This window comes from Tursiops truncatus, chromosome 11 (assembly GCF_011762595.2).
Source record: "Tursiops truncatus isolate mTurTru1 chromosome 11, mTurTru1.mat.Y, whole genome shotgun sequence".
Taxonomy (NCBI): domain Eukaryota; kingdom Metazoa; phylum Chordata; class Mammalia; order Artiodactyla; family Delphinidae; genus Tursiops; species Tursiops truncatus.
The window spans coordinates 66,300,668-66,328,175 of NC_047044.1; the positions used below are offsets into that span (position 1 = coordinate 66,300,668).

At 38.8% G+C, this 27,508-nt stretch overlaps 1 protein-coding gene across 3 annotated transcripts in view; it reads right to left on the minus strand.

Moving 5' to 3' along the window:
• Window positions 1-8,347: 8,347 nt before the first annotated feature.
• ANO6 (anoctamin 6) overlaps window positions 8,348-27,508 on the minus strand; it is a 200,561-nt gene continuing 181,400 nt past the window's right edge. For all 3 annotated transcript variants that reach the window (XM_019934579.3, XM_019934577.3, XM_019934578.3), the window contains 4 exons: window positions 26,461-26,666; window positions 22,302-22,504; window positions 20,727-20,832; window positions 8,348-11,586 (listed from right to left, as the gene is read on the minus strand). In XM_019934579.3, coding sequence (XP_019790138.1) covers window positions 11,380-11,586; window positions 20,727-20,832; window positions 22,302-22,504; window positions 26,461-26,666 — 722 coding nt within the window. In that variant the 3' untranslated portion in view covers window positions 8,348-11,379. The remainder of the gene's footprint in view (window positions 11,587-20,726; window positions 20,833-22,301; window positions 22,505-26,460; window positions 26,667-27,508) is intronic.

Sequence of the window (27,508 nt, forward strand, 5' to 3'; positions counted from 1 at the left end):
AGTGACAGTTGTTACTTCTCCTTTTTTATTTCTAATTCTATTGATTTGAGTCTTCTCCCCTATTTCTTGATAAGTCTGGCTAATGGTTTATCAATTTTGTTTATCTTCTGAAAGAGCAAACTTTTAGTTTTACTGATGTTTGCTACCATTTCCTTCATTTCTTTTTCATTTATTTCTGATCTGATCTTTATGCTTTCTTTCTTTCTGCCAATTTTGGGTTTTTTTGTTCTTCTTTCTCTAATTGCTTTAGGTGTAAGTTTAGTTTGTTTATTTTAGATGTTGCTTATTTCTTAAGGTAGGATTGTATTGCTGTAAACTTCCCTCTTAGAACAGCTTTTGCTACATCCCATAGGTTTTGGGTCATCGTCCTTTCATTTTCATTTGTTTCTCTGTATTTTTTAATTTTCTCTTTTATTTCTTCAGTGATCTCGTTAATAAATAGTGTGTTGTTTAGCCTCCATGTGTTTGTATTTCTTACAGATTTTTTTCCTGTAATTGATATGTAATCTCATGGTGTTGTGGTCGGAAAAGATACTTGATATGATTTCAGTTTTCTTAAATTTACCAAGGCTTGATTTGTGATATGATCTATCCTGGAGAATGTTCCAAGAGCACTTGAGAAGAATGTGTATTCTGTTGTTTTTGGATGGAATGTCCTATAAATATCAATTAAGTCCATCTTGTTTAATGGATCATTTAAAGCTTGTGGTTCCTTCTTTATTTTAATTTTGGATGATCTGTCTACTGGTGACAGTGGGGTGTTAAAGTCCCCTACTATGATTGTGTTACTGTCAATTTCCCCTTTTATGGCTGTTAGTATTTGCCTTATGTATTGAGGTGCTCCTATGTTGCGTGCATAAATATTTAAATTGTTATATCTTCTTCTTGGATTGATCCCTTGATCATTATGTAGTGCCTTTCTTAGTCTCTTGTAACAGTCTTTGTTTTAAAGTCTATTTTGTCTGACATGAGAATTGCTACTCCAGCTTTCTTTTGCTTTCCATTTGCATGGAATATCTTTTTCCATCCCCTCACTTTCAGTTTGTATGTGTCCCTAGGTTTGAAATGGGTCTCTTGTAGACAGCATATACACGGGTCTTCTTTTTGCATCCATTCAGCCAATCTATGTTTTTGGATGGAGCTTTTAATGCATTTACATGTAAGGTAATTATCGATATGTATGTTCCTATTACCATTTTATTGTTTATTATTGTATGTTTATTATTGTTGGTCTTTTCCTTCTCTTGTGTTTCCTGTCTAGAGAAGTTCCTTTAGCACTTGTTGTAAAGCTGGTTTTGTGGTGCTGAATTCTCTTAGCTTTTGGTTGTTTGTAAAGGTTTTAATTTCTCCATCAAATGTGAATGAGATCCTTGCTGGGTAGAGTAATCTTGCTTCTACGTTTTTCTCCTTCATCACTTTAAATATGTCCTGCCACTCCCTTCTGGCTTGCAGAGTTTCTGCTGAAAGATCAGATGTTAACCTTATAGGGATTCCCTTATGTGTTATTTGTTTTTTTTTTCCCTTGCTGCTTTTAATATATGTTCTTTGTATTTAATTTTTTATAGTTTGATTAATACGTGTCTTGGCATGTTTCTCCTTAGAGTTATCCTGTATGGGACTCTCTGTGCTTCCTAGACTTGATTAACTATTTCCTTTCCCATATTAGGGAAGTTTTCAACTATAATCTCTTCAAATATTTTCTCAGTCCCTTTCTTTTTCTTTTCTTCTTCTGGGACTTTAATTCGAATGTTGGTGCATCTAATGTTGTCCCAGAGGTCTCTGAGACTGTACTCAGTTCTTTTCATTCTTTTTTCCTTATTCTGCTCTGCAGTAGTTACTTCCACTATATTATCTTCCAGGTCACTTATCCGTTCTTCTGCCTCAGTTATTCTGCTATTGATCCCTTCTTGAGAATTTTAAATTTCATTTATTTTGTTGTTAATCTTTGTTTGTTTGCTCTTTAGTCCTTCTAAGTCCTTGTTAAACGTTTCTTGTATTTTCTTCATTCTATTTCCGAGATTTTGGATCATCTTTACTATCATTATTCTGAGTTCTTTTTCAGGTAGACTGCCTATTTCCTCTTCATTTGTTAGCTCTGCTGGGTTTTTGCCTTGCTTCTTCATCTACTGTGTGTTTCTCTGTCTTCTCATTTTGTTTAACTTACTGTTTGGGGTCTCCTTTTTGCAGGCTGCAGGTTCGTAGTTCCCGTTGTTTTTGGTGTCTGTCTCCAGTGGCTAGGTTGGTTCAGTGGGTTGTGTAGGCTTCCTGGTGGAGTGGACTAATGCCTGTGTTCTGGTGGATGAGGCTGGATCTTGTCTTTCTGGTGGGCAGGTCCACGTCTGGTGGTGTGTTTTGGGGTGTCTCTGGCCTTATTATGATTTGAGGCAGCCTCTGTGCTAATGGATGGGGTTGTGTTCCTGTCTTGCTAGTTGCTTGGCATAGAGTGTCCAGCACTGTAGCTTGCTGGTCATTAAGTGGAGCTGGATTTTGGCAATGAGACAGAGATCTCAGAGATTTTCGCTGTTTGATATTACGTGGTGCTGGGAGGTCTCTTGTGGACCAGTGTCCTGAACAAGGCTGTCCCACCTCAGTGGCACAGCCCTGATGCCTGGCTGGAGCACCAAGAGCCTGTCCTCCACACAGCTCAGAATAAAAGGGAGGACAAAAAGAAAGAAAGAAAGAAGAGAAAACAAAATAAAATAAAATAAAGTAAAATAAAATAAATGAAGTTATTAAAATAAAATATAATAATTAAAAAAATTTTTTTAAGTAATTTAAAAAAACTGGAGAGACAGAACCCTAGGACAAAAGGTAAAAGCAACGCTATACCAAGAAAATGTCACACAGAAGCATGCACATATGCACTCACAAAAAGAGAAAAAGGGGAAAAAAATACATATATATCGTTGCTCCCATAGTCCACCTCCTCAATTTGGGATGATTCATTGTCTATTCAGGTTTTCCTCAGATGCAGGGTACATCGAGTTGATTGTGGAGATTTAATCCACTGTTCCTGAGGCTGCTAGGAGAGATTTCCCTTTCTCTGGGGTTCAGCTTTAGATTTGGACCCGCCTCTGCATGTAGGTCACCTGAGGGCATCTGTTCTTTGCTCAGACAGGACGGGGTTAAAGGAGCATCTGATTCGGGGGCTCTGGCTCACTCAGGCCGGGAGAGGGAGGGTACGGATGCTGGGCGAGCGTGTGGCGGCAGAGGTCAGCATGACATTGCACCAGCCTGAGGTGCTCTGTGCGTTCTCCTGGGGAAGTTGTCCCTGGATCACGGGACCCTGGCAGTGGCAGGCTGCACAGGCTCCCGGGAAGGGAGGTGTGGAGAGTGACCTGTGCTTGCACACAGGCTTCTTGGTGGGGGCAGCAGCAGCCTTAGCATCTCATGCCTATCTCTGGGGTCTGCGCTGATAGCCTCGGCTCACGCCCGTCTCTGGAGCTCCTTTTGGTAGCACTCTTAATCCCCTCTCCTCGTGCACAGCAAATCAAAGAGGCAAGAAATAGTCTCTTGTCTCTTCCGCAGCTCCAGACTTTTTCCCAGACTCCCTCCCGGCTAGCTGTGGCGCACTATCCCCCTTCAGGCTGTATTCACACAGCCAACCCCAGTCCTCTCCCTGCAATCCGACTGAAGCCATAGCCTCAGCTCCCAGCCCCCGCCCGTCCCAGCGGGTGAGCAGACAAGCCTCTCGGGCTGGTGAGTGCCGGTCGGCACCAAACTTCTGTGCGGGAATCTCACCGCTTTGCCCTCTTCACCCGTTGCTGCGCTCTCCTCCGCGCCTCCGAAGCTTCCCCCTCCACCACCCGCAGTCTCTGCCGGGAAGGGGCTTCTAGTGTGTGGACACATTTCCTCCTTCACAGCTCCCTCCCACTGGTGCAGGTCCCGTCCCTATTCTTTTGTCTCTGTTTATTCTTTTTTCTTTTGCCCTACCCAGGTATGTGGGGACTTTCTTGCCTTTTGGGAGGTCTGAGGTCTTCTGGCACCATTCAGTAGGTGTTCTGTAGGAGTTGTTCCACACGTAGATTTATTTCTGATATATTTGTGAAGAGGAAGGTGATCTCCACGTTTTACTCTTCTGCCATCTTGAAGCTCCTCCACACATTTCTGAATATGATTTTTTAAAACCAAAGAACATCTTTGAAGTCTCTTTTGGGCAAAAAGACTGCCCCAACGGCCCTAGCTCGGGCTTCCTGGGACTGCTGGGGAGTGGGCTGGGCTGGGCTGAGCTAGGGAGATAGGAGGACTGAGGTTTCCAGCACAGGCTTCTTGTATAACTTGAGATTTTTTAATGACATGTTGCATTTTTTCTTTACATCTCTATGGGAGTATAATTGCTTTACAATGGTGTGTTAGTTTCTGCTTTAAAACAAAGTGAATCAGTTATACATATACATATGTTCCCATATCTCTTCCCTCTTGCGTCTCCCTCCCTCCCACCCTCCCTATCCCACCCCTCTAGGTGGTCACAAAGCACCGAGCTGATCTCCCTGTGCTATGCGGCTGCTTCCCACTAGCTATCTACTTTACGTCTGGTAGTGTATATATGTCCATGCCACGCTCTTGCTTTGTCACAGCTTACCCTTCCCCCCCCCATATCCTCAAGTCCATTCTCTAGTAGGTCTGTGTCTTTATTCCTGTCTTACCCCTAGGTTCTTCATGACATTTTTTTTCTTAAATTCCATATATATGTGTTAGCATACGGTATTTGTCTTTCTCTTTCTGACTTACTTCACTCTGAATAACAGTCTCTAGGTGTATGATCCTTTTAATGTGCTGTTGGATTCTGTTTGCTAGTATTTTGTTGAGGATTTTTGCATCTGTGTTTATCAGTGATATTGGCCTGTAGTTTTCTTTGTGACATCCTTGTCTGGTTTTAGTATCAGGTGATGGTGGCCTCGTAGAATGAGTTTGCGAGTGTTCCTCCCTCTGCTATATTTTGGAAGAGTTTGAGAAGGATAGGTGTTAGCTCTTCTCTAAATGTTTGATAGAATTCGCCTGTGAAGTTATCTGGTCCTGGGCTTTTGTTTGTTGGAAGATTTTTAATCACAATTTCAATTTCAGTGCTTGTGATTGGTCTGTTCATATTTTCTGTTTCTTCCTGATCAGTCTTGGCAGGTTGTGCATTTCTAAGAATTTGTCCATTTCTTCCAGGTTGTCCATTTTATTGGCATAGAGTTGCTTGTAGTAATCTCTCATGATGTTTTGTATTTCTGCAGTGTCAGTTGTTACTTCTGCTTTTTCATTTCTAATTCTATTGAGTTTTCTCCCTTTTTTTCTTGATGAGTGTGGCTAATGGTTTATCAATTTTGTTTATGTTCTCAAAGAACCAGCTTTTAGTTGCTATTGTTTCCTTCATTTCTTTTTCATCAATATCTGATCTGATTTTCATGATTTCTTTCCTTCTGCTAACTTTGGGGTTTTTTTGTTCTTCTTTCTCTAATTGCTTTAGGTGCAAGGTTAGGTTGTTTATTCGAGATGTTTCCTGTTTCTTAAGGTAGGATTGTATTGCTATAAACTTCCCTCTTAGAACTGCTTTTGCCGCATCCCATAGGTTTTGGGTCATCCTGTCTCCATTGTCATTTGTTTCTAGGCATTTTTTTAGTTTCCTCTTTGATTCCTTCAGTGATCACTTCGTTATTAAGTAGTGTATTGTTTAGCCTCCATGTGTTTGTATTTTTTACAGATCTTTTCCTGTAATTGATATCTAGTCTCATAGCATTGTGGTCAGTAAAGATACTTGATACAATTTCAACTTTCTTAAATTTACCAAGGCTTGATATGTCACCCAAGATATGAGTTATCCTGGAGAATGTTCCATGAGCACTTGAGAAAAATGTGTATTCTGTTTTTTTTGGATGGAATGTCCTATAAATATCAATTAAGTCTATCTTGTTTAATGTATCATTTAAAGATTGTGTTTCCTTATTTTCATTTTGGATGATCTGTCCATTGGTGAAAGTGGGGTGTTAAAGTACCCATAGTAAAACTATGAATGTGTTACTCTTGATTTCCCCTTTTATGGCTGTTAGCATTTGCCTTATGTATTGAGGTGCTCCTATGTTGGGTGCATAAATATTTACAATTGTTATATCTTCTTCTTGGATCGATCCCTTGATCATTATGTGGTGTCCTTGTTTGTCTCTTCTAATAGTCTTTATTTTAAAGTCTATTTTGTCTGATATGAGAATTGCTACTCCAGCTTTCTTCTGGTTTCCATTTGCATGGAATATGTTTTTCCATCCCCTTACTTTCAGTCTGTATGTGTCTCTAGGTCTGAAGTGGGTCTTTTGTAGACAGCATATATATGGGTCTTGTTTTTGTATGCATTCAGCCAATCTGTGTCTTTTGGTGGGAGCATTTAGTCCATTTACATTTAAGGTAATTATCGATATGTATGTTGCTATTCCCATTTTCTTAATTGTTTTGGGTTCGTTATTGTAGGTCTTTTCCTTCTCTTGTGTTTCTTGCCTAGAGAAGTTCCTTCAGCATTTGTTGTAAAGCTGGTTTGGTGGTGCTGAACTCTCTCAGCTTTTGCTTGTCTGTAAAGGTTTTAATTTCTCCATCAAATCTGAATGAGATCCTTGCTGGGTACAGTAATCTTGGTTGCAGGTTTTTCTCCTTCATCACTTTAAATATGTCCTGCCACTCCCTTCTGGCTTGCAGTGTTTCTGCTGAAAGATCAGCTATTAACCTTATGGGGATTCCCTTGTGTGTTATTTGTTGTTTTTCCCTTGCTGCTTTCAATATGTTTTCTATTTAATTTTTCACAGTTTGATTAATATGTGTCTTGGCATATTTCTCCTTGGATTTATCCTGTATGGGACTCTCTGTGCTTCCTGGACTTAACTATTTTCTTTCCCATATTAGGGAAGTTTTCAACTATAATCGCTCAAATATTTTCTCAGTCCCTTTCTTTTTCTCTTCTTCTTCTGGAACCCCTATAATTCGAATGTTGGTGCGTTTAACATTGTCCCAGAGGTCTCTGAGACTGTCCTCAGTTCTTTGCATTCTTTTTCCTTTATTCTGCTCTGCAGTAATTATTTCCACTATTTTATCTTCCAGGTCACTTATCCGTTCTTCTGCCTCAGTTATTCTATTGATCCCATCTAGAGTATTTTTAATTTCATTTATTGTGTTGTTCATCGTTGCTCATTTCATCTTTAGTTCTTCTAGGTCCTTGTTGTTTCTTGCATTTTGTCTATTTCCATGATTTTGGATCATCTTTACTATCATTATTCTGAATTCTTTTTCAGGTAGACTACTTCCTCTTCATTTGTTAGCTCTGGTGGGTTTTTATCTTGCTCCTTCATCTACTGTATGGTTTTGTCTTCTCATTTTGCTTATCTTACTGTGTTTGGGGTCTCCTTTTTGCAGGCTGCACGTTCGTAGTTCCCATTGTTTTTGGTGTCTGTCCCCACATTTCTTTTTTAATCATGTACTTTCATCATTTTTTAAAACGTTACTAAAAATTTCCTTGCTACAAAATCATGTTGGCAGTGAGATCTGTGTAAGTAAACAACTGGCACTGTACCTGGTGGGGTCAGATAAATACCAGTTATTTAAGATTTCATCATTTCCCCAAAATGAGAAGGGGGTACTTTGCTAAAGAAGTTCTAGTTGCTCCTTTGCTGGAGTTAAAATGCTTGAAGGGAAGAATAACATCATCGGTACCCGTACCATTTAAGAATTAGAGAAAATGCTTCTTCCTGTTGGTCCAGTTATGGACTATCTTTGACTTAGTTTTACTGCAAGCTTAATGAGATTTAAGCTGGTCAAAAAAGGAAAAGAAATCAAAGGATGGAATGAGTTAATATCTGGATTTTATGTTGTCCAGGATTAAAAAAAAAAGATTGTGTTTTGTAATGAGCTTTTCCTTTATAGTCTTCTTCATAATTTCCCCTTTCTGTACCCAAGGCCATGGCAGATCCAAACAGAGCCTTTCTGAGCCTTATTAGAGACATGTCCTCTCTGGGAGTCATTGCCCCATGTCAGGTGACATGCCCCATGTGTAGAATGCAGAGGCATCTTTATGCAATTAGTGGGAAGCACCTCTCCCCACTAGTGGATGCATCCCGACACTGGCACACCTGGTCTCCAGGCTTGGTGCCCTGTACAGGCCTCAATCCCAACAACTGTCTGCAGCAGCCCTGGCTGAAACCCCACCCCCAATTTTTCCCAGAAAAAACATGTTTTAAAGTAAGTGCAAGTTATGAAAAATACAATTTTAGATATAATCCACATAAAAATGCACATCTGTTATCTGATACGTAATTGGTAAATAGATATACATCTGCTCTCTTTCTTAAAAACACTGTGACAATTGCATACAGAGTAGATCACAGTATTGTTTTTAAAAATGAATTTATTAAATTGCTCATAATTATAAAAGATTAAAGTGCACAGAAATTTGCAAAATATTACAAACTTTACATCTTATGCCACAGTGTATGAAAAGCATCATGAATATTTCAGTTTTACTTAAGTTGTTCATACATTTTAACTTTTCAAACATCTTAAAATATAATATGGACACAAGAAAATGGTACAAGAAGTGTTTCAACAACAGAGCGTATTCTGACCCCCTATTGTGAATTAATGTTTTCTGAAATTCAAGATGCACATGCAATTATAAGGGAAGGCTTTTGGTGATAAACAGTTTGCAAAATGGTCTTGTTTAGTTTTCAAACAAAAATGAAAGCTTTCCCTTCCTATTGACATAACTAAAGTATCTGAGGGATATTTAAAGAAAAAATCTCCTGAGTATTTTGGTCTAATGCCTTGATTTGTTAAAATTCACAGGCATCGCAAAAGGATACAAAGTAAAATTTCTCTAGTGGTTAACAACAGGCAGGTCTAGGCCCAGATTTCCCCTTCACAGGTCCACTGCCACACCCATCCATTTTTCCAAGGTGCTGCCTCTGCTCACATTTACAGATGTAGCCCACGAGTGCCTGCAGACACAGCCCCACATTTTCTTCACTACCCACTAGTCAGCACTAGACTTACATGAACACTGTCAGTGTCACAGGTTAACCTGGGTCCCCACTACAACCTGGCCTTTTGGGGAATATTGGCAGTGTCATACATCACATTCGCTGCCTTAAAAGGGTAGAGGTTTTTTTCCCTCCTGTCCACAGAAGCAAATTTTAAACTGTGAAGACGATTTATGAAAGATGGTTTACGAAAACATAAATGAACAATTCTTTTCAAGTTCTATTTTATATACAAGGAGATAAGGCAAAAACATTTCCTTTTCTGTGACTCCATAAGCAGTGAGTAATTGCCATATCCAACACTAGGAGATACTCCTACACTTCAGAGAAGAGAAGAGGTAATTGAGAGGAATCGGCACCACTTCCAGGAGCAGTGTCCCGGGTGAGCAGGGAAAGGGATGAGAACACTTCCCCACTCGGAAGAAATTCATTTCTTTCTCCCAGTGTGGCCCGAACTCACATGGCCTGTTGTGAGCACTCTCTGATCACACCATTAACATTATCAAGAAAGCTAGTGAAATGGTCCAGATCCACTGGGACAATTCAAAAGTCCAGAATACTGTTTTGATGAATCCTACAGAAATACTGTTTTGTTTTTAACATTCATGGCAGCCATTTAGAATTGTGACCTGGAGTGAAGCTACTCTATTATAACAAGCCTGTAAATCTGCTCGCTGAATAGTGTTTCCTTTTCCTTTGCTGCTGGGACTCTGAGTGTCTTGGCTCCTGTGGCACCTGGGCATTTAGCAGCATCCCAGTGGGTGGCGGCCCATCTAGCAAGAATCCCGTGCCAGACACCCTCTCCTGCACCCAGCCCTGCCTTGTCACCAGTCACAGGTGAGAGGTACGGGCCCTGTGTCTTTTCCAGAGCCTACAAGAGGGCCTGGCACCCGAAAAACAGTAAAGCACAGTAGAGACTGTGGAGCTGAATAAATTAAGGTCAAGATGTGCACAGTGGGGCAGAAGTTCAGCAGGAAGTTACCTCCATCTGACGGCAGAGTTTGTGACCAAACTAATTTGTTTTCTGACCCTTAATTGCCTGACTGGCTTGAGGGGAGGCTGGAAATTCAAATCAAATCCCGTCTCTTTTCTTTTTTGGGAATAATCTAGGTATTCTCCTGTCTCTCCCTCTCCCTACCTAAAAAAATGCTCCCCAGGTGCAAACAAGTTACTGGGCTGGGAGTAAGAGAAGGGAGGATGCGCTGAGCTACCTTCTCTGTGGCAGATGCTTTGGTAGGCTGATCACTTGGACGTGCAGAACCCCTCGCAGGAACACAGTGCGGTCACGCTGAGGGCACTTGCTGTTCTCTTGACATGCGCAGCACTGGCCTGTCACAATGGCCGTGAGACAATCACAAGGTTGCTTGTTAATACTGTACTTCCTGGGATCTCATGGATAAAGGGCAACTGGTGGGAACCTGATGCGTTCATCTTTTCCAAACCATTATGTTGATAAATATGTAACTTTAATCACTTGATTTCATTTTTTTTCAAGAAATGACATATCTTCAGAAGAGGTAAATTAATTATCCTGATTGATACGAGTCACAATTCTGTTTCAATCTGTAACTTTCCCTGCTTTTGCCATCTTATTCCCTTGAGATTTGCAAAGCAGTCAACATTGATTAGACACAGAACATTCTAGGAGTGCTCCTGGAAGATGAAAGGTGTCACTGTGAATTAGCACAAATATGCTCAGAACCTTGCTATCTTCATTGCAATCCATTAAAAGTATTTCTCTGAGATGGAAAGAAAGGCCAAGATGAAGACTGAAACTATTGCCTCATTACCTGAGATTTCTTTTTCTGTAGGAATGTGATAATGCACCTAAATATTGTGAAGTCTTGGGTCTATCTGCCACTTAATACAGCATTCAAACTGAATTCTGCATTAGATATTTTTAATACACAACTGCTAGCATGTCTAATCTTTAATCATGGTATTTGTAAGGGAAAGATGATAACTCTGGAACAGATCTGTCAAAAAGTGAAGAAATGAAACAGTGCCTAAAAATAAAAAAAGATCATGTGCTTGAGAACAGAAGGAATGAAAATAATCAAATGGAGGGAAAAAATCCACTCTACTTTGGTAGGGGTTGTTTTTAAGCACACAAAGACACCTCTTCTGTGTTACTAAAATTCCAATTTATCAAAAAAAGTAACATTTTTGGTTTTCCTGGTGATTAGTTTTATGCCCTTCTTGATCTCAATTTTACATTTTCCAGTTCCTACATCGCTAGCTGAAACTGAAAAATAATCTGCATGAAAATGGCCATAGTTAAGACTCATATTTGCTGAAGTGATTTAACTTATTCTCATTAGTGATTCATAATATATTTTGATAAAGCTAAATTCTTTAAAGTGCTTCTCAGAACATAAAGCTCTTAATCTGATTTTGGTCGTATATTGTTATCTACTACTGCTATCATCCTCTCAGCTATGACTCCCATATTTTTGGTCATGTCTTTGAGGTGATTCTCATGAAGAAGCTTCTGGGTTAGGTATTTTTCTCTCCTGATCTTGCTCTTCGTGCTTTTCGATACGTCTGGAATTGCATATGAAATGAAAAATTTCACAGAATAGATGATATGCTAAGGGAGAGAAGAAAAATGTCAATCACAAAGAGAAGTAGGGGAACACAGAGTTTCTTCCATTTATTTTTGCTAGTCATTATAGCAGTATATCAGGACAAGGTGGTGGGCATTCGTCATGTATACCCAATCTCTCCCACCACAGCATGGCTCTGCCAAGGTGTTACATTTTGTTACTTTATACATTTCAAGAATACTATTTGACATGTAGAACAGAATACATCTAATATCTAGAACACTCACCATGACACTGACGATGCTATGATATTTTTATGTGTGTTTCTTTCCTATCTTGTTCCCAGGCCTCTTCCCCAAAGGCAAACACTAAACTATCTGTGTGAGTATATGTATATAATTTTCTTTTACTTTGAATCGTTTAACAAGGTATGTATATATCCCCAAATAGTATCTTGTTTAGTTCTGCTTGCTTTAAGCTTTATAAAAACAGTATGATACTGTCAGTATGGTACAGTCTTTTGAAAGTTGCTTTTTTTCCATTCAAAATTAGTTTCTAAGACTCATCAATGTTATTGTGCATAACTGTAATCCATTTTCACTTCTATATAATATTCCATTGTGCAAACACACTGTAATTTATTTGTTCCCCTATCAAAAGGAATTGGGTTTGTGTCTAGTTTTTGGATTAGAAACAATGATGTTGGGAACATTCTTGCACTTGGATTCTGGAGAATACCTGTGAGTTTCTCAAAAGCGTGCACCTAGGGGTGGAACTGCTGAGACCCTCTGTTACATGAATCTTTAATTTTACAAGAGCGTACCAACTATACCAGCTGACACTCCCACCAGCAGTGTGTGATGATTTCAGTTGCTCTACATCCTTGTCTGCACTTGTTACCATCACTTTTTTTTTTTAAACCAACATGGTGATTATGAAATGGACTTTCACTTTGGTCTTACTTTGCATTTCCCTGATGACTAATGAGCTTGAAAACCTTTTTATTTATTCACTGTTCAAGAATCCCTAACCTAGCAAGAAGATAGAGATAACATAGAATAAACATAATTAAAAACAAATAAATTACACATAGTGTTAAAAAGTGATAAGAGCTATGGGGAAAAAAGTGACATGAGCTAAGTGAAGCAGAGTAACAGTTATCATGAGTGTTATGGTGGGAGGTAAAATTTGTATAGATTTTATATAGATCAGTCTGGACATGCCTCATTGAGCAAAGATTTTAAGGAGGTGAGGAAACTAGCCATGCAGACATCAGGAAGAAAGACATTCTAGGCAAAGGGAACAGCCAACACAGTCCATCTGGTAGAAACCTGAAGGGTGCATTCCAGGAAGGCTGGAGTGAAGTGACCTCAGGGAGGTAACAGAGCATGGCTAGATTGTGTTTGGCCTTGTATGTCATTATAAGGACTTTGGCTTTTACTCAGAGTGAGATGTGAAGACAATAGGGAGTCCAGTTAGGAGACTGTTGCCCTAATTTGGGCAAGAAATGACGGTGGCTCTAACTTGGGTGGCAGCAGCAGAGCTGGTAAGAAGTGGTCAGATTTGTGATATATTTTCAAAGGAAAACTCAACAGGACTGGATGTGGAATAAGTGGGGCAGAGAAAACAAGGGGGACTCCAAGAATTCTGGCCCAAGCAACTGTTGAGATGGAACTGCCATAATTGAGAGGGGGGTAAAACTGTGGACAGAACAGATTTAGTGCATGGTAGGGAGAAGAACATTGCAAGTGGACTTAAGAAAATATGGGAATTTAGGGCAGTAGATTTGAGGTATCTGTTAGATATCCAAGCAGAAAGGTCAAGTATGCAGTTGGATTGATGGGCTGAGTTCAGAAGAGGTTTTCTAGGGATATCCATTAGTGAGTCACTGGCATACAGATAGCACTTAAAGTGTCCGGACTGCATGAGATCACCAACGCTGTGGGTAGAGAGAAAACACAACCAAGGAATGAGCCATGGATCATTAAAAAGAGAAGGAAGGGACGGGCAATGAAGTTAAGACAGGACTGCATAGAGAGGTAGGAAGAAAGGCAAAATATGTGTTTCCCTGGGAGCCAAGTGAGGAAGAATTTCAAGGAAGAGTGATCAGCTGTGTCAAATGTTTCTTGTAAGTCAGGTAGTGTGACAGTGGAGAATATTTTGAGCTGAGAGAGATATTGGTGAGTTCAGGTGATAGAATTACATAGTAAAGAGGCAAAAGTTGATGTAGGAAAGAGGTTTGTTTTTTTTTCCCATCCATTTCTGAGGTAGGTAATATTTACAGATATGAAGATTTTCTATGTTACACCACCCTTGCTGTTCTGGGATAAAGCGAATGTGGTATGATGTCATCTTTTGAAAATAGATTGCTAGATTCAGTCTGCACATCTTAAAAAGACCTTTGCCTCTATGCATTGAGTAAGACTGACATAATTTCCCCTTCCCTTTCTAATCTTGTCTGATTTTAGGAACTAAAAGGGGTTGGAGAGTATTTCCTTATCTCTGGAGGAGTGTGTATAATATTGAAATGATCTGTTCTAGAAAGTTTGGTATCACTCTCCTAGAAAGCCATATGGCTTGGTGTTTTCAATGGGGACAGATTTTTCAATTACTCAAAGTTTTGCTATAATTTGAGGTTTATAGTTACCTTCTTTAGCATTTTAAAGATATTAGACTCTTCTCTTCTGGCTTTCAGATTGATGTTAAAAAGTCTACTCTCAAGACACAGACTGGCTGAATAATACAAAAACAGGACCCATATATATGCTGTCTATAAGAGACCTACTTCAGACCTAGGGACACATACAGACTGAAAGTGAGGAGATGGAAAAAGATATTCCACGCAAATGGAAATCAAAAGAAAGCTGGAGTAGCAATACTCATATCAGATAAAACAGACTTTAAATAAAGAATGTTACAATAGACAAGGAAGGATACTACATAATGATCAAGGGATCAAATCAAGAAGAAGATATAACAATTGTAAATATATATGCGCCCAACAGAGGAGCACCTCAATACATAAGGCAAATGCGAACACCTATAAAAGAAGAAATCGACAGTAACACAATAATGGTGGGGGACGTTAACATCTTAATGGCACCAATGGGCAGATCATCCAGACAGAAAATTAATAAGGAAACACAAGCTTTAAATGACACAACAGACCAGATAGATTTAATTGATATTTATAGGACATTCCACCCGAAAACAGCAGATTACACTTTCTTCTCAAATGCACACAGAACATTCTCCAGGATAGATCACATCTTGGGTCACAAATCAAGCCTCGGTAAATTTAAGAAAATTGAAATCATACCAAACATTTTTTCCAACCACAATTCTATGAGATTAGATATAAATTACAGGGAAAAAAACGTAAAAAACACGAACACATGGAGGCTAAACAATACACTACTAAATAACCAAAAGATCACTGAAGAAATCAAAGAGGAAATCAAGAAATACCTAGAGACAAATGACAATGAAAACACGACAATCCAAAATGTATGGGATGCAGCAAAATCAGTTCTAAGACGGAAATTTATAGCAATAAATGCTACCTCAAGAAACAAGAAAACTCTCAAATAAACAAACTAACCTTACACCTAAAGGAACTAGAGAAAGAAAAACAAAATCCAAAGTTAGTAGAAGGAAAGAAATCATAAAGATCAGAACAGAAATAAATGAAATAGAAACAAAAAACCAACGGCAAATTTCAATAAAACTAAAAGCTGGTTCTTTGAGAAGATAAACAAAAGTGATAAACCTTTAGCCAGACTCATCAAGAGGGAGAGAACTCAAATCAATAAAATTAGAAATGAAAAAGGAGAAGTTACAATGGACACCGGAGGAATACACAGCATCACAAGAGACTACTACAAGCAACTCTATGCCAATCAAATGGAAAACCTGGAAGAAATGGACAAATTCTTAGAAAGGTATAATCTTTTAAGACTGAACCAGAAAGAAATAGAAAATATGAACAGACCAATCACAAGTAATGAAATTGAAACTGTGATTAAAAATCTTCCAACAGAAGTCCAAGACCAGATGGCTTCACAGGTGAATTCTAGCAAACATTTAGAGAAGATCTAACAACCATCCTTCTCAAAAAATTTCAGAGGAAGGAACATGCGCAAACTCATTCTATGAGACCACCATCACCCTGATACCAAAACCAGACAAAGATACTACAAAAAAACAAAATTACAGACCAATATCACTGATGAATATAGATGCAAAAATTCTCAACAAAACACTAGCAAACAGAATCCAACAACACATTAAAAGGATCATACACCATGATCAAGTGGAATTTATCCCAGGGATGCAAGGATTCTTCAATATAGGCAAATCAATCAATGTGATACACCATATTAACAAATCAAAGAATAAAAACCATATGATCATCTCTATAGATGCAGAAAAAATTTTGACAAAATTCAACACTGATTTATGATAAAAACTCTCCAGAAAGTGGGCATAGAGGGAACTTACCTCAAGATAATAAAGGCCATATATGACAAACCCACAGCAAACATCATTCTCAATGGTGAAAACCTGAAAGCACATCCTCTAAGATCAGAAACAAGACAGGGATGTCCACTCTTGCCACCATTATTCAACACAGTTTTGGTAGTCCTAGCCATGGTAATCAGAGAAGAAAAATAAAAGGAATACGACTTGGAAAAGAAGTAAAACTGTCACTGTTTGCAGATGACATGATACTATACATAGAAAACCCTAAAGATGCCACCAGAAAACTACTAGAACTAATCAATGAATTTGGTAAGGTGGCAGGATACAAAATTAATGCACAGAAATCTCTTGCATTCCTATACACTAACAATGAAAGATCAGGAAGAGAAATTAAGGAAACAATCCATAACCACTGAAACAAAAAGAATAAAATACCTAGGAATAAACCTACCTAAGGAGGTAAAAGACCTGCACTCAGGAAATTATAAGACCCTGATGAAAGAAATCAAAGATGACACAGATGGAGAGATATACCATGTTCTTGGACTGGAAGAATCAATATTGTGAAAATGACTGTACTACCCAAAGCAATCTACAGATTCAATGCAATCCCTATGAAATTACCAATGGCAATTTTTCAGAACTAGAACAACAAATCTTAAAATTTGTAGAGAGGCACAAAATACCCCAGAGAGCCATAACAATCTTGAGAAAGAAAATGGAGCTGGAGGAATCAGGCTCCCTGACTTCAGACTATACTACAAAGCTACAGTAATCAAGACAATATGGTACTGGCAGAAAAACAGCAACACAGATCAATGGAACAGGATAGAAAGCCCAGAGATAAACGTACGAACCTATGGTCAACTAATCTATGATAAAGGAGGCAAGGATATACAATGGAGAAAAGGCAGTCTTGGTGCTGGGAAAACTGGACATCTACATGGAAAAGAATGAAATTAGAACACTCCCTAACACCCTACATGAAAATAAACTCAAAATGGATTAAAGACCTAAATGTAAGACCGGACACCATAAAACTCTTAGAGGAAAACATAGGGAGAACACTCTTTGACATAAATCACAGCAAGATCTTTTATGACCCACCTCCTAGAGTAATGGAAATAAAAACAAAAATAAACACATGGGACCTAATGAAACTTAAAAGGTTTTGCACAGCAAAGGAAACTACAAACAAGACGAAAAGACAACCCTCAGAATGGGAGAAAATATCTGCAAATGAATCAATGGACAAAGGATTAATGTCCAAAATATATAAACAACACATGCAGCTCAATATCAAAAACAAACAAACAACCTAATCAAAAATTGGGCGGAAGACCTAAACAGAAATTTCTCCAGAGAAGACATGCAGATGGCCAACAGGCACATGAAAAGCTGCTCAACATCAGTAATTATTAGAGAAATGCAAATCAAAACTACAGTGAGGTATCACCTCACACTGGTTAGAATGGGCATCATCAGAAAATCTACAAACAACAAATGCTGGAGAGGGTGTGGAGAAAAGGGAACCGTCTTGCACTGTTGGTGGCAAAGTTAACTGATAGAGCCACATGGAGAACAGTATGGAGGTTCCTTAAAAAACTAAAAATAGAACTACTATATGACCCAGCAATTCCACTACTGGGCATATACCCAGAGAAACCCATAATTCAAAAAGACACATGCACCCCAATATTCATTGCAGCACTATTTACAATAGCCAGGTCATGGAAGCAACCTAAATGTCCATTGACAGATGAATGGATAAAGAAGATGTGGTACATGTATACAATGCAATATTACTTAGCCATAAAAAGGAATGAAATTGGGCCAGTTGCAGAGACATGGATGGACCTAGAGACTGTCATAGAGAGTGAAGTCAGAAAGAGTAAAACAAATATTGTATATTAACGCATGTATGTGGAATCTAGAAAAATGGTGCAGATGAATGAGTTTGCAAGGCAGAAATAGAGACACAGATGTAGAGAACAAACATATGGACACCAAGGGGGTAAGCGGGGTGGGGGGGTGTGATGAACTGGGAGATTGGGATTTACATATGTACAGTAATATGTATGAAATAGATAACTAATAAGAACCTGCTGTATAGCACAGGGAACTGTACTTCACTTTGCTGTACAGGAGAAACTAACACAAGATTGTGAAACAACTATACAACAATTAAAAACAAACGTCTAGGGCTTCCCTGGTGGCGCAGTGGTTGAGAGTCCGCCTGCTGATGCAGGGGACACGGGTTCATGCCCTGGTCCAGGAAGATCCCACATGCCGCGAAGCAGCTGTGCCTGTGAGCCATGGCCGCTGAGCCTGTGCGTCCAGAGTGCTCCGCAACGGGAGAGGCCACAACAGTGAGAGGCCTCCGTACCACAAAAAAACAAAAAACAAAAAACACAAACGTCTACTCTCATTCTAATCTTAATTTTCTTTGTCAGTCATCTGTCTTCTTTCTCAGGTTACTTTTAAGATCTTATATTCAGTGTGCTGCATTTTCCTTACAGTGCATTTAAATATTGACTTCTTTTACAGTTTCTTATTTGTTCATTTTGGCTCTGTCATTTATTTGTTTAAATATTCTCATATATGGTTAAGTTATATCCCTTATCTGATAATTCAAACTCTTAAAAGTTATTGATGGTCCAAATCAGGTTTTTATTTTTTAATTTTTTTTGGCTAAATCTCATTCTTGGTTTTTCGTTCTTTTTTTAAAATTTCCCCTTTGCCATTGTTGATCTTTGATAGTTAGCTCATATTTGCTTATCTCAATCTGGGAAAAAACTGGGGTCTAAATTAAGGATACTTTTAGTCAGAGAAGATATGCATTTCCCTCTGCTTGGAGACATGTTTAGCCTTTTGTGGGGTCCCTGGCTGAATCCAAGAGTCTCAAGTTCAGCTCTTCTACTGCACTGCTGACCCAAAGCTTGGTCTCCTTGGGTTTTTAGGTGGAGACACTAATAACAGCACTTGTTCTCAGAGCAGTCCTGAACTTCAGAGGTGCTCACTGCTCTATTTCAGGCAATCATGGTGTTTTCCTCTTTGTATATTCTCTTTCCTTCTAGTAAGCGCAAAACTGCAAAGGAAATTATGTTTTTAACTGATTCCAAATGTTTTGTAGTGAGATGGCCCCTCACAGCATCTAGTCCACCATGATATCAAAAGTAGAAATCAAAACACTTTGGCAACTACATATTTGAATATAAACCAGTGACTCTTGCCGATATATCAGATACTGTACTTCAGGAATCCACTTATGATGGTGAACTAATGATGAACTATTTTCTTCTGTTAATTTTTGGTAACTACTTAAAAAAATACTAGAAAAATTATCAAAGCCAGGTAGCCTGTCCCACTTTTTTCTTGCTAACAGATTTTGATTCTCCTCAGAGCAAACCAAACACCTCCTGTCTCAGCCTACTTAGCTGCTATGAGGAACCATGTGCTGTAGTTCTAGCCAATGAGATGTAGGTGACAGTCTTCTCTGGGGGCTTCTGGCAAAGCATTTTCTTTCCTAACAAATAGGAAAAGATTTGGCTAGCATCACCCTTCTCCTTCCTCCTGCCTAGAACATAAATGTGTTATCTGGAGTTGTAGTAGTCAAATTACAACCACAGAGTGACATGCAATGAGAGAAAACCTAGAGAATCAGATACAGTCCTTACATCAGTGAGCTGGTGTTAATTCAGGAGCACCCAGCTACTCCTAGTGAAATTTGTTATGTAAGAAAAATCAATCCCTATGTGTTTAAGCCACTATCGATGGGCTTTCTGTTTCTTGCAGCTAAATATAATACTAACTGACCACACCAATGAAGTAACTTTCAAATCTTTGGAATTAAGTAGTAGTTATTCACTTGGTGTAAGAAGTAAAGTTGGTTAGATCAATTTCAAATTTATAGCTGCCTTAGTCATTTTTCATAGCTGGTAAATTTCAGGGATGTAAAAAACTATTGTAAGAAGGTATACTGTGAAAATGCAATTAAAATAATACAGATAAAAATATTATAGCAATAAAAGTTTCTCCAGGGAAAATATGATATCTTATTTGTCTTGAATAAGCCCCTTCATAGCCTAATAGCCAGTGCCCCAAATAAAAAGGCCTTCAATTAATACTGAACTGAAAGGAATTGAATTCCCCTAGCACACAACATGCCTTTAACTTTTAAAGGAGTTAACCAACTTTATTTATTTAAAAAAATAAATTTATTTATTTATTTACTTTTGGCTGCGTTGGGCTTTCGTTGCTGCGCGCAGGCTTTCTCTAGTTGTGATGAGTGGGGGCCATTCTTCACTGCAGTGCGCGGGCTTCTCATTGGGGTGGCTTCTCCCATTGCAGAGCATGGACTCTAGACACACGGGCTTCAGTAGTTGTGGCTCGTGGGCTCTAGAGCACAGGCTCAGTAGTTGTGGCGCACGGGCTTAGTTGCTCCGCGGCATGTGGGATCTTCCCAGACCAGGGATCGAACCTGTGTCCCCTGCATTGGCAGGTGGATTCTTAACCACCGTACCACCAGGGAAGCCCAACCAACTTCATTTAATTACTGTTCTCAGGTCAAATTTTATTAATAAATGTTATAAAATAATTATTAGCAAGAGATAACATATTGTACATTTTAAGTCAGAAGAGGCAACAACAAAGCCTGCAAACACACTGCTTCATAAACTATTTCAGAGTATACTTTTCCTACCTCCATGACAATGATAAAAGCCAGCTTAGCTGCAATCACATGCCAATAATAGATGTTGTGTTTATACTCTTGTGGGTGTCCAGGAGGGTACCGGAAATCACGATACCTGGAAATGAGATGGAGACATTTCAGGAGATAATTCTTTTTGATCAAATGCTGTAAACAAGGGCCCATTAAAAAAGGTCATATTTCATGCAACATTCTTTTAAATTGGACATCATATAAATTTTCTCTAAGAGTGTTTGTTTTTTGGCCATGCCACATGGCATGGCTTGCGGAATCTCAGTTCCCTGACCAGGGACTGAACCCGGGACCACGGAAGTGAAAGCCTGGAATCCTGACTACTAGGCCAGCAGGGAACTCCCAAGTTTTCTCCAAGAGTTTAATTTGATGACAAAACCCTGAAATAACTACTCCAGTAGTACTTCATTTAACTTACAAGAGGAAGATGATGGTATGATGGATTCCATCTTTGTAAAAAAGAACAAAAATATTTTAAATTTTATCCCTGCTTCCTCAAAAGAGTATAACTAAAACAAGTTAGCATATTTTCAGAAACATGCTTATAAATTTATTTATATAATGGTGTCATCAGGGTTCACTCAGCTATGGGGCTATCTCTCTCTACAGAGATACTAACCTACTTTTTATACTTTTCTTACTTAATTTTCTTGTTGTCAGACATCATATGCTACTGCTGTTAGTGTATTTCCCTCAGGTAGCACATCTCTCATTTTCTGCCTGTAACCTCTTAGACCTAGTTTAATTACTCTTTAGAACTATGTAAAGTAAGAGTAACCAGATTCAATGAGGGATTCTGAAGAGGCTTTACTATGTGTCACTTGGAAACATTTATCTGGGGCTTATCTCTGGTTTCTTGGTTGTGTTGTTGAGAATGTGAATCAGAGAAGGCTTTGAGGAGTTGAACTAAATGAATTTTAAAGCCTCCTTTAGGTTTAAGACTTTGATTGAAAACCCACACACACACACACACACACACACAACTCTACGACATGCAGTCAACAAACTTTTCAGTTAGTAACTCAGTTGACAAAACTAAGTGTACACTGTCCACAGTTGATCTTACTAGCCATTAATATTAGTGCACAGAGCTTTGGAACACTTTTAGAGAACACTGCTAGGCCAGGCTGAGGTATTTACATTTTTGTCTTTGCATTGCTTTGTTAAGTGATGGTACATACTAGTTTGTCATCATTCAGTACCATCAGGTTGTGCTTGAATAACACATTAGTCATAACAACTGAATTATCTTGCTTTTTGGAACTCTTAGAGTTCCTTCAGTTCTAAGATACAGGACTTTCCCCCTGGATCAGTCTTCCTGTAATCATTTGAAACTCTCATTTAAAAACCTTGCCGTATGGTTTGGCTTGAAAGTTCTAACCCTAGTCTGTATTAACTTTTATATCCCATCCTTTTTAAAGTCTGATTGAAAAGAAAGCTAGGAAAAAAACATCTTTAGCAATTTTATTTAAATGATACCAAATAGAATTATATTACAATAAAAGTCCTTTAAAAGATGAAGTGCATTTTTAAACACTTATAAGCAGAACTTGCCTGCATGTGGTATAGTCACCAAGCTCAGTGTACGGATTTTCCTTGCTTTTGCTTTTAAAGTCGGCAACGTTGAAGTAGGAGAGAGTGTTGTTGATGTATCCCTGCATGGTGTAGTGTGGGTGGTCCCCATAGGGCGGGACGGAGAAGGACCAGTAATACACCAGGCGGGGGATCATGTCTGATGTGAAAGCAATGATCATGGCCTATGTTGGGAAGAAAACAGTAAAGGGGGTATTAATTGAGAGCCTTTATAGCTAAGGTTAACCGACATGCCAGAATTACATTTTCATCAGTTGATTTTTTTTTTAAATTAAAGACTCAGAAACCTTAATTCTTCCCTGTCAAATGGATATAGGTAGTGAGTATCCTAAAGTCTTTGAGCAGCTGCTTTAAAGTAAAATAGTTCCTTTGCTTTTGGTCTTTAAGGGAATGTCCAGAAGTCTACCTGCAGTTCAAAAGCAAAGGCCTGATAGTTGCCTATTATGTGTCTTAAGTACAGTAAGAATAATTGTAGACTGGGGTATTGTGGACAACTCAAGAGCTGCTTGCATATGTTATTTGTAAATTATATTTTAAAAAATTAGAATATAATGAAATTCAATCAACCTTGGAGCACTATTTGATATAATTTAATCTTTTAGGATTTAGAAGTCCCTTTTGTATGCGTCATACTAAGGTCAATATTATGAAAATAGGTTGGCTTTATATGATTCCTTTGTAGATAAATAATTGAGAAAAAGCTACTTTTTTATCACTTACCTCTTAAAAATAGAATACTAACTGCATAATATCTATTTTCCTTCAACTTCATACTTTTTCCCTATAGTATCTTGACTTGGTTAGACAAGTCAAACCATAGTCTGATTTAAACACTCAGTACATACTTATGTCTGTTGCTTTATTAGACAGCAAGAACTGTTACTTTAATAAAATGTAGTAACAAGAAATTGTATTGGGATTGTTCTATTCATACAGTCAAGCAATGGTATCTATTTTGTTAGACCTAGTGTCTAAGCCTCTAAACTTCCAAAAGGTTAAATAGATAGTTAAAAACACTGTAAATTATCAAATAACATAAAGAGAGTTTAGTGTGTTCCCAGATTAAAGAAATAAATATGGGTCAGTCTTAAACCAGAGTCTATGCCAGGCAGACATTTATTAGGATCTAAAGCTATTATGAATTACATGAATTTTCTCCAAAATTCTTTAATTTGGGCTTTAATCTCTCAATGTGTAAAACTGGTTTGAAGGAAGGAGAAAGTAAAGAATATTCTTCAATCCAAATTCTATGTGAATAAACAAAGCTAAATGTTTCAGTCATTCACTGAAGCAAAAGAAAAGACGTTTTTTGCACAACACGATCTTAATAGTATTCATCTGAACATACGATTTAGACACAGTGAGACCACAGGCCAATAAACAAGGTCTCAGGTAAAGCAAGAAAAACAACTGAGGGGCTTTTCTACTGCAAAATCCCCCCCCCCCACTAGAACCAGCTTTGTCATTTCCTCTGATGTGGAGTCTCTCTGGGTGTGTGTAGCCTTGCCTGTCAGTGGTGGTAGCGGTGGTGGTGAAAGACAAGAATATTTTACTCTTCCTAGATTTCAATAGATTAAAATTTCCTGTTATCATTTAACTCAACTTTAGCTTTTTATAGAATCACCTGCAGATGTGCTTCAAGGAGCTACAAAAATTCCAACAAGGAAGATAATTCTATTGACTTCTGACAAGATACTTTTTCCTCCTGAATTGAGCTGCTTTGAGACACACTGCAAGAATACAAATAAATGCAGTGTGCTTCATTTCCCATGCTGTCCCAAACACAATTTTCCATTTATATCAAAATAAATTAAAATAGGTCTTCAGTAGCAGATGCTCTGGCATGATACAACAATGTCAATTCAGCTTATTTATTGAACCAGCAGCTTTAGAGTGAATGATTTTATACCAGACTCCTGCCTGATGCCCTTTCATATCCCTGGTGGCTGTTCTCTTCTTCCTGCTTCCTAAAAGTTCTATTATGGGAAGCTAGCTATTGTTGTGCACATGAGATTGGCAAGGCACAAATTAGGTATGTGAGGGGATAATATACATGTTTCATTCTTACAGAATTATACGCAAACATGAAGAGGAGCTGCATCTTGGAAGCTGAACAAATTTTAATATGGAAAAAAGGATTGTCCATAGTTTAATAGATGATCGAATAAGCAATTTTTCTAGGGTATAATAAAACAATGCCCGAGTTATAAGAAAAAACATCCACTGAATGAGAACAGTAGCGCCAATTAGTGGGCATGTGTGTGCCTGTGTGTGCACACGTCTTAGAGACACAGCCAACACTCCATCTGCGCTAGCGGCGTGGAGCCATGCTGGGGGCACGAGGAAAAGGTGCCTCATACGATCAGACCAGGACGCTTGAGTAATGGGGAGTAGAAGTCAATTGAATTTTCTGGTTTGCTGAAGGTCAAACAAAAATGCTTTTAGTTTCAAACCTTGTTGCTAAAAATTTCAAGCACAAAGTCCACGTTCCTGCCTGGCTTCGTGTCTTATAGCACATTGAACATGACAGATGCGTACTTTTATGACTGTGGCGCTTGAAAGGCCTCGCTGTCATGTTTCTGAACATCAGCCTACGTTTCACAGCACAGTGGATGCTGAAGGTGGGGACTAGCTGGGTGTGTGGAAACTGACATAATCTAGCGGTTGCTTTGTGTGTGATTTGCCAACTTTCTCCAAAAAGGAGGGACAGCATGCAATCCAGATAAATTGAGGGTTCTTGGGGGGGGGGTGACAGCTGGGTTCCAGATAACTTGTCTTATTGTGTAAAACTGTGACCATGGTCCACACAGTGACACACTGTAAAATTCTTGTGCCTCTAGTTTTGACACCTGGCAAGGTCTACATTGTCACTGTGAATGATGATGTGGAATGAAGGTGATAACAAAGCTGCTAACATTCCATGAGGACCAGGCTCTGTGCATTCCATGCACTAACTCACTGAATTCCCTAAGCCCCCTTTGTGGTATATAATAGTCTGAAAATATGTGATAGGGAATTACGCGATTTACAAACGATAAAATGAAGCTCTGAAGGGTTAAGTCTTGGCCCAAGATCGTGCAGTTGGGAAGCTGCAGTGCTGGGAGGCACAGCTCAGGCACTGCGGACTCCGTTCTGTTTCTACAAGTGCTTGTGGGAAAAGGTGGCGGATGCAGGGTAAGTGTGACTTGATTAAGAAGTTGTTAAAACTGGGATATCGCTTCGGTGGGGACTGTAACCTGGGAGTGAAATTGGCAGTGAAATAAGGGAGGAAATAGCCCTGGTTGTACGGGCATTTCTAGGGAAGGCGGTTCCCTGATGGGCTGGCATGGGAATTGCTCTGCTTGCCCGCCCCCTGTTGGCCAGTGAGGGCAGGGGTGGGAAAAGAGAGAGACTGTTCAGACTGGTCCATAATCAGTACAGGTTGTAAACAACTGCATTCTATTCCCTCATCACTCAGACACATGCAGGGCGTGAGGATGCTTAGCTTATGACCAACAGCGGGTAGGAAAGACCACGGGTGGTGTGAGGAGAGATGAGACGTGCCCTAAATCTGCCTCCTCAAGGAACCTCTGCCCCTGGGCACGAGGAAGGCAAGGAACGGCTGGGAATGCACAAAGCGTTTATACTTCATCATCAAATAGTTCCTATTTTCAATTCGTCGTCTGGAATATACAGTAGAATATGGTGGCATGATTGTTATTATTTTAGGGTCTTCAAACTCTAAATGGATTGATTTCTATCTCCATTATAAAAGCACTGTTGGGTAACTCCTTTTATAGTCATGTGAGGATTAAAATAGTACTTACTGTTAATACTATTACCATGTTTCTGTTGAATAAAAACTAGCAAATGAGCAACAATAGCTTAATGGTCACTATCCTTAGCAGCTGCCTCTGTAAGAGGTCTTGTAATTCACCAGTAATAATACATAATGTAGAATAAACAAAATACATTAAAAAATAACAATTACAGTTATAGCAACTATGTTGTTTATATGAATGACAGTATTAGCATCTTCCTCCCATATCATGAAATACCAAACACTGGATTCCTTAGGAAGCAACCCTAATGCATTTTTGGACTTTCCAAGGTCTTTACCCTGTGAAGCCTATTTACTCACATTGGTCACCACAGCCAGAATTGCTATTCCTTGCATGATGGGCTGCCATGCTCCGATGTCCTGGGCTTTTTCTGGCACCATGCGTCTATACTGGGTAGTCAGTTTCCACGCGTCCACTCTTATTTCCAATATATTGTTCACCAGAGCCAACAGAGGGGCCAGTGGAAAAGAGGCCACAAATAAGGTGACGAACCCAAACTGAATAACTGTCAATGGAAGGGACATACATCATGGAGTGGTGGATGGATGGAAGGACAACACATATTCCTTTACTCTTATTAAGAAAGAGAAAGGCAAACAGTGAGCTACATCCCAAAGAGAAAAGACATTCGTGGTAATAATAATGTTCAACAGTGAAAGAATCCAAACAAAAGACAAATATAAAACCTCTGGAGAGAAGACTAATGATAGCCTGTTTCTTTCACATATATACACTTCATAGGAATAACATATTTAAAAATCTTTAATCAACCACAGTTATTTGCTAGTAATAAACTTGGGATACTCTAAGCATATTCTTCATTCTCAGTGTAGAAGCAACAGAATGTTGGAAGAGGATTTGTGATTTAGGGTTAAAAAACAGAAAAGGAATATTGTGGAAATACCTAACGAGCTAAAAAGAAATAAGAAATGTACCGAATGTAAATTTGGGAAGCCTATGTTTGGAGAATGCTGGAGGAAATATGCTGAAAATAAGCAAATGCACAAGCTCCCCTGAGTCTGTGAATGCAAGTGCAGCACATTCAGAGAATTTGGTATATTATTACAAATGATGGAAATGTATGCAGTAAGTGTCTTAATAAGTCAAAATATAATCCTTTCTCAGGAACTTTTATTTCGATATTGTTGCAGTCTATGCGGTCACAGTAAGTCAAAATTGGGGTGGTGGCTTAGAAGTTCCTTCCCTTTGTCTGTAATTTACGTGGCTTCGCTATAGATGGGGCAGCAGAGATCTGGGGGAAGCTGTACCACGGGAAGGTAGGGTTAGCTATGATAAGGCCAGAGATCTAAAGAAGTTTCACACCCTTCTCTCCTAACTGGCAGACCT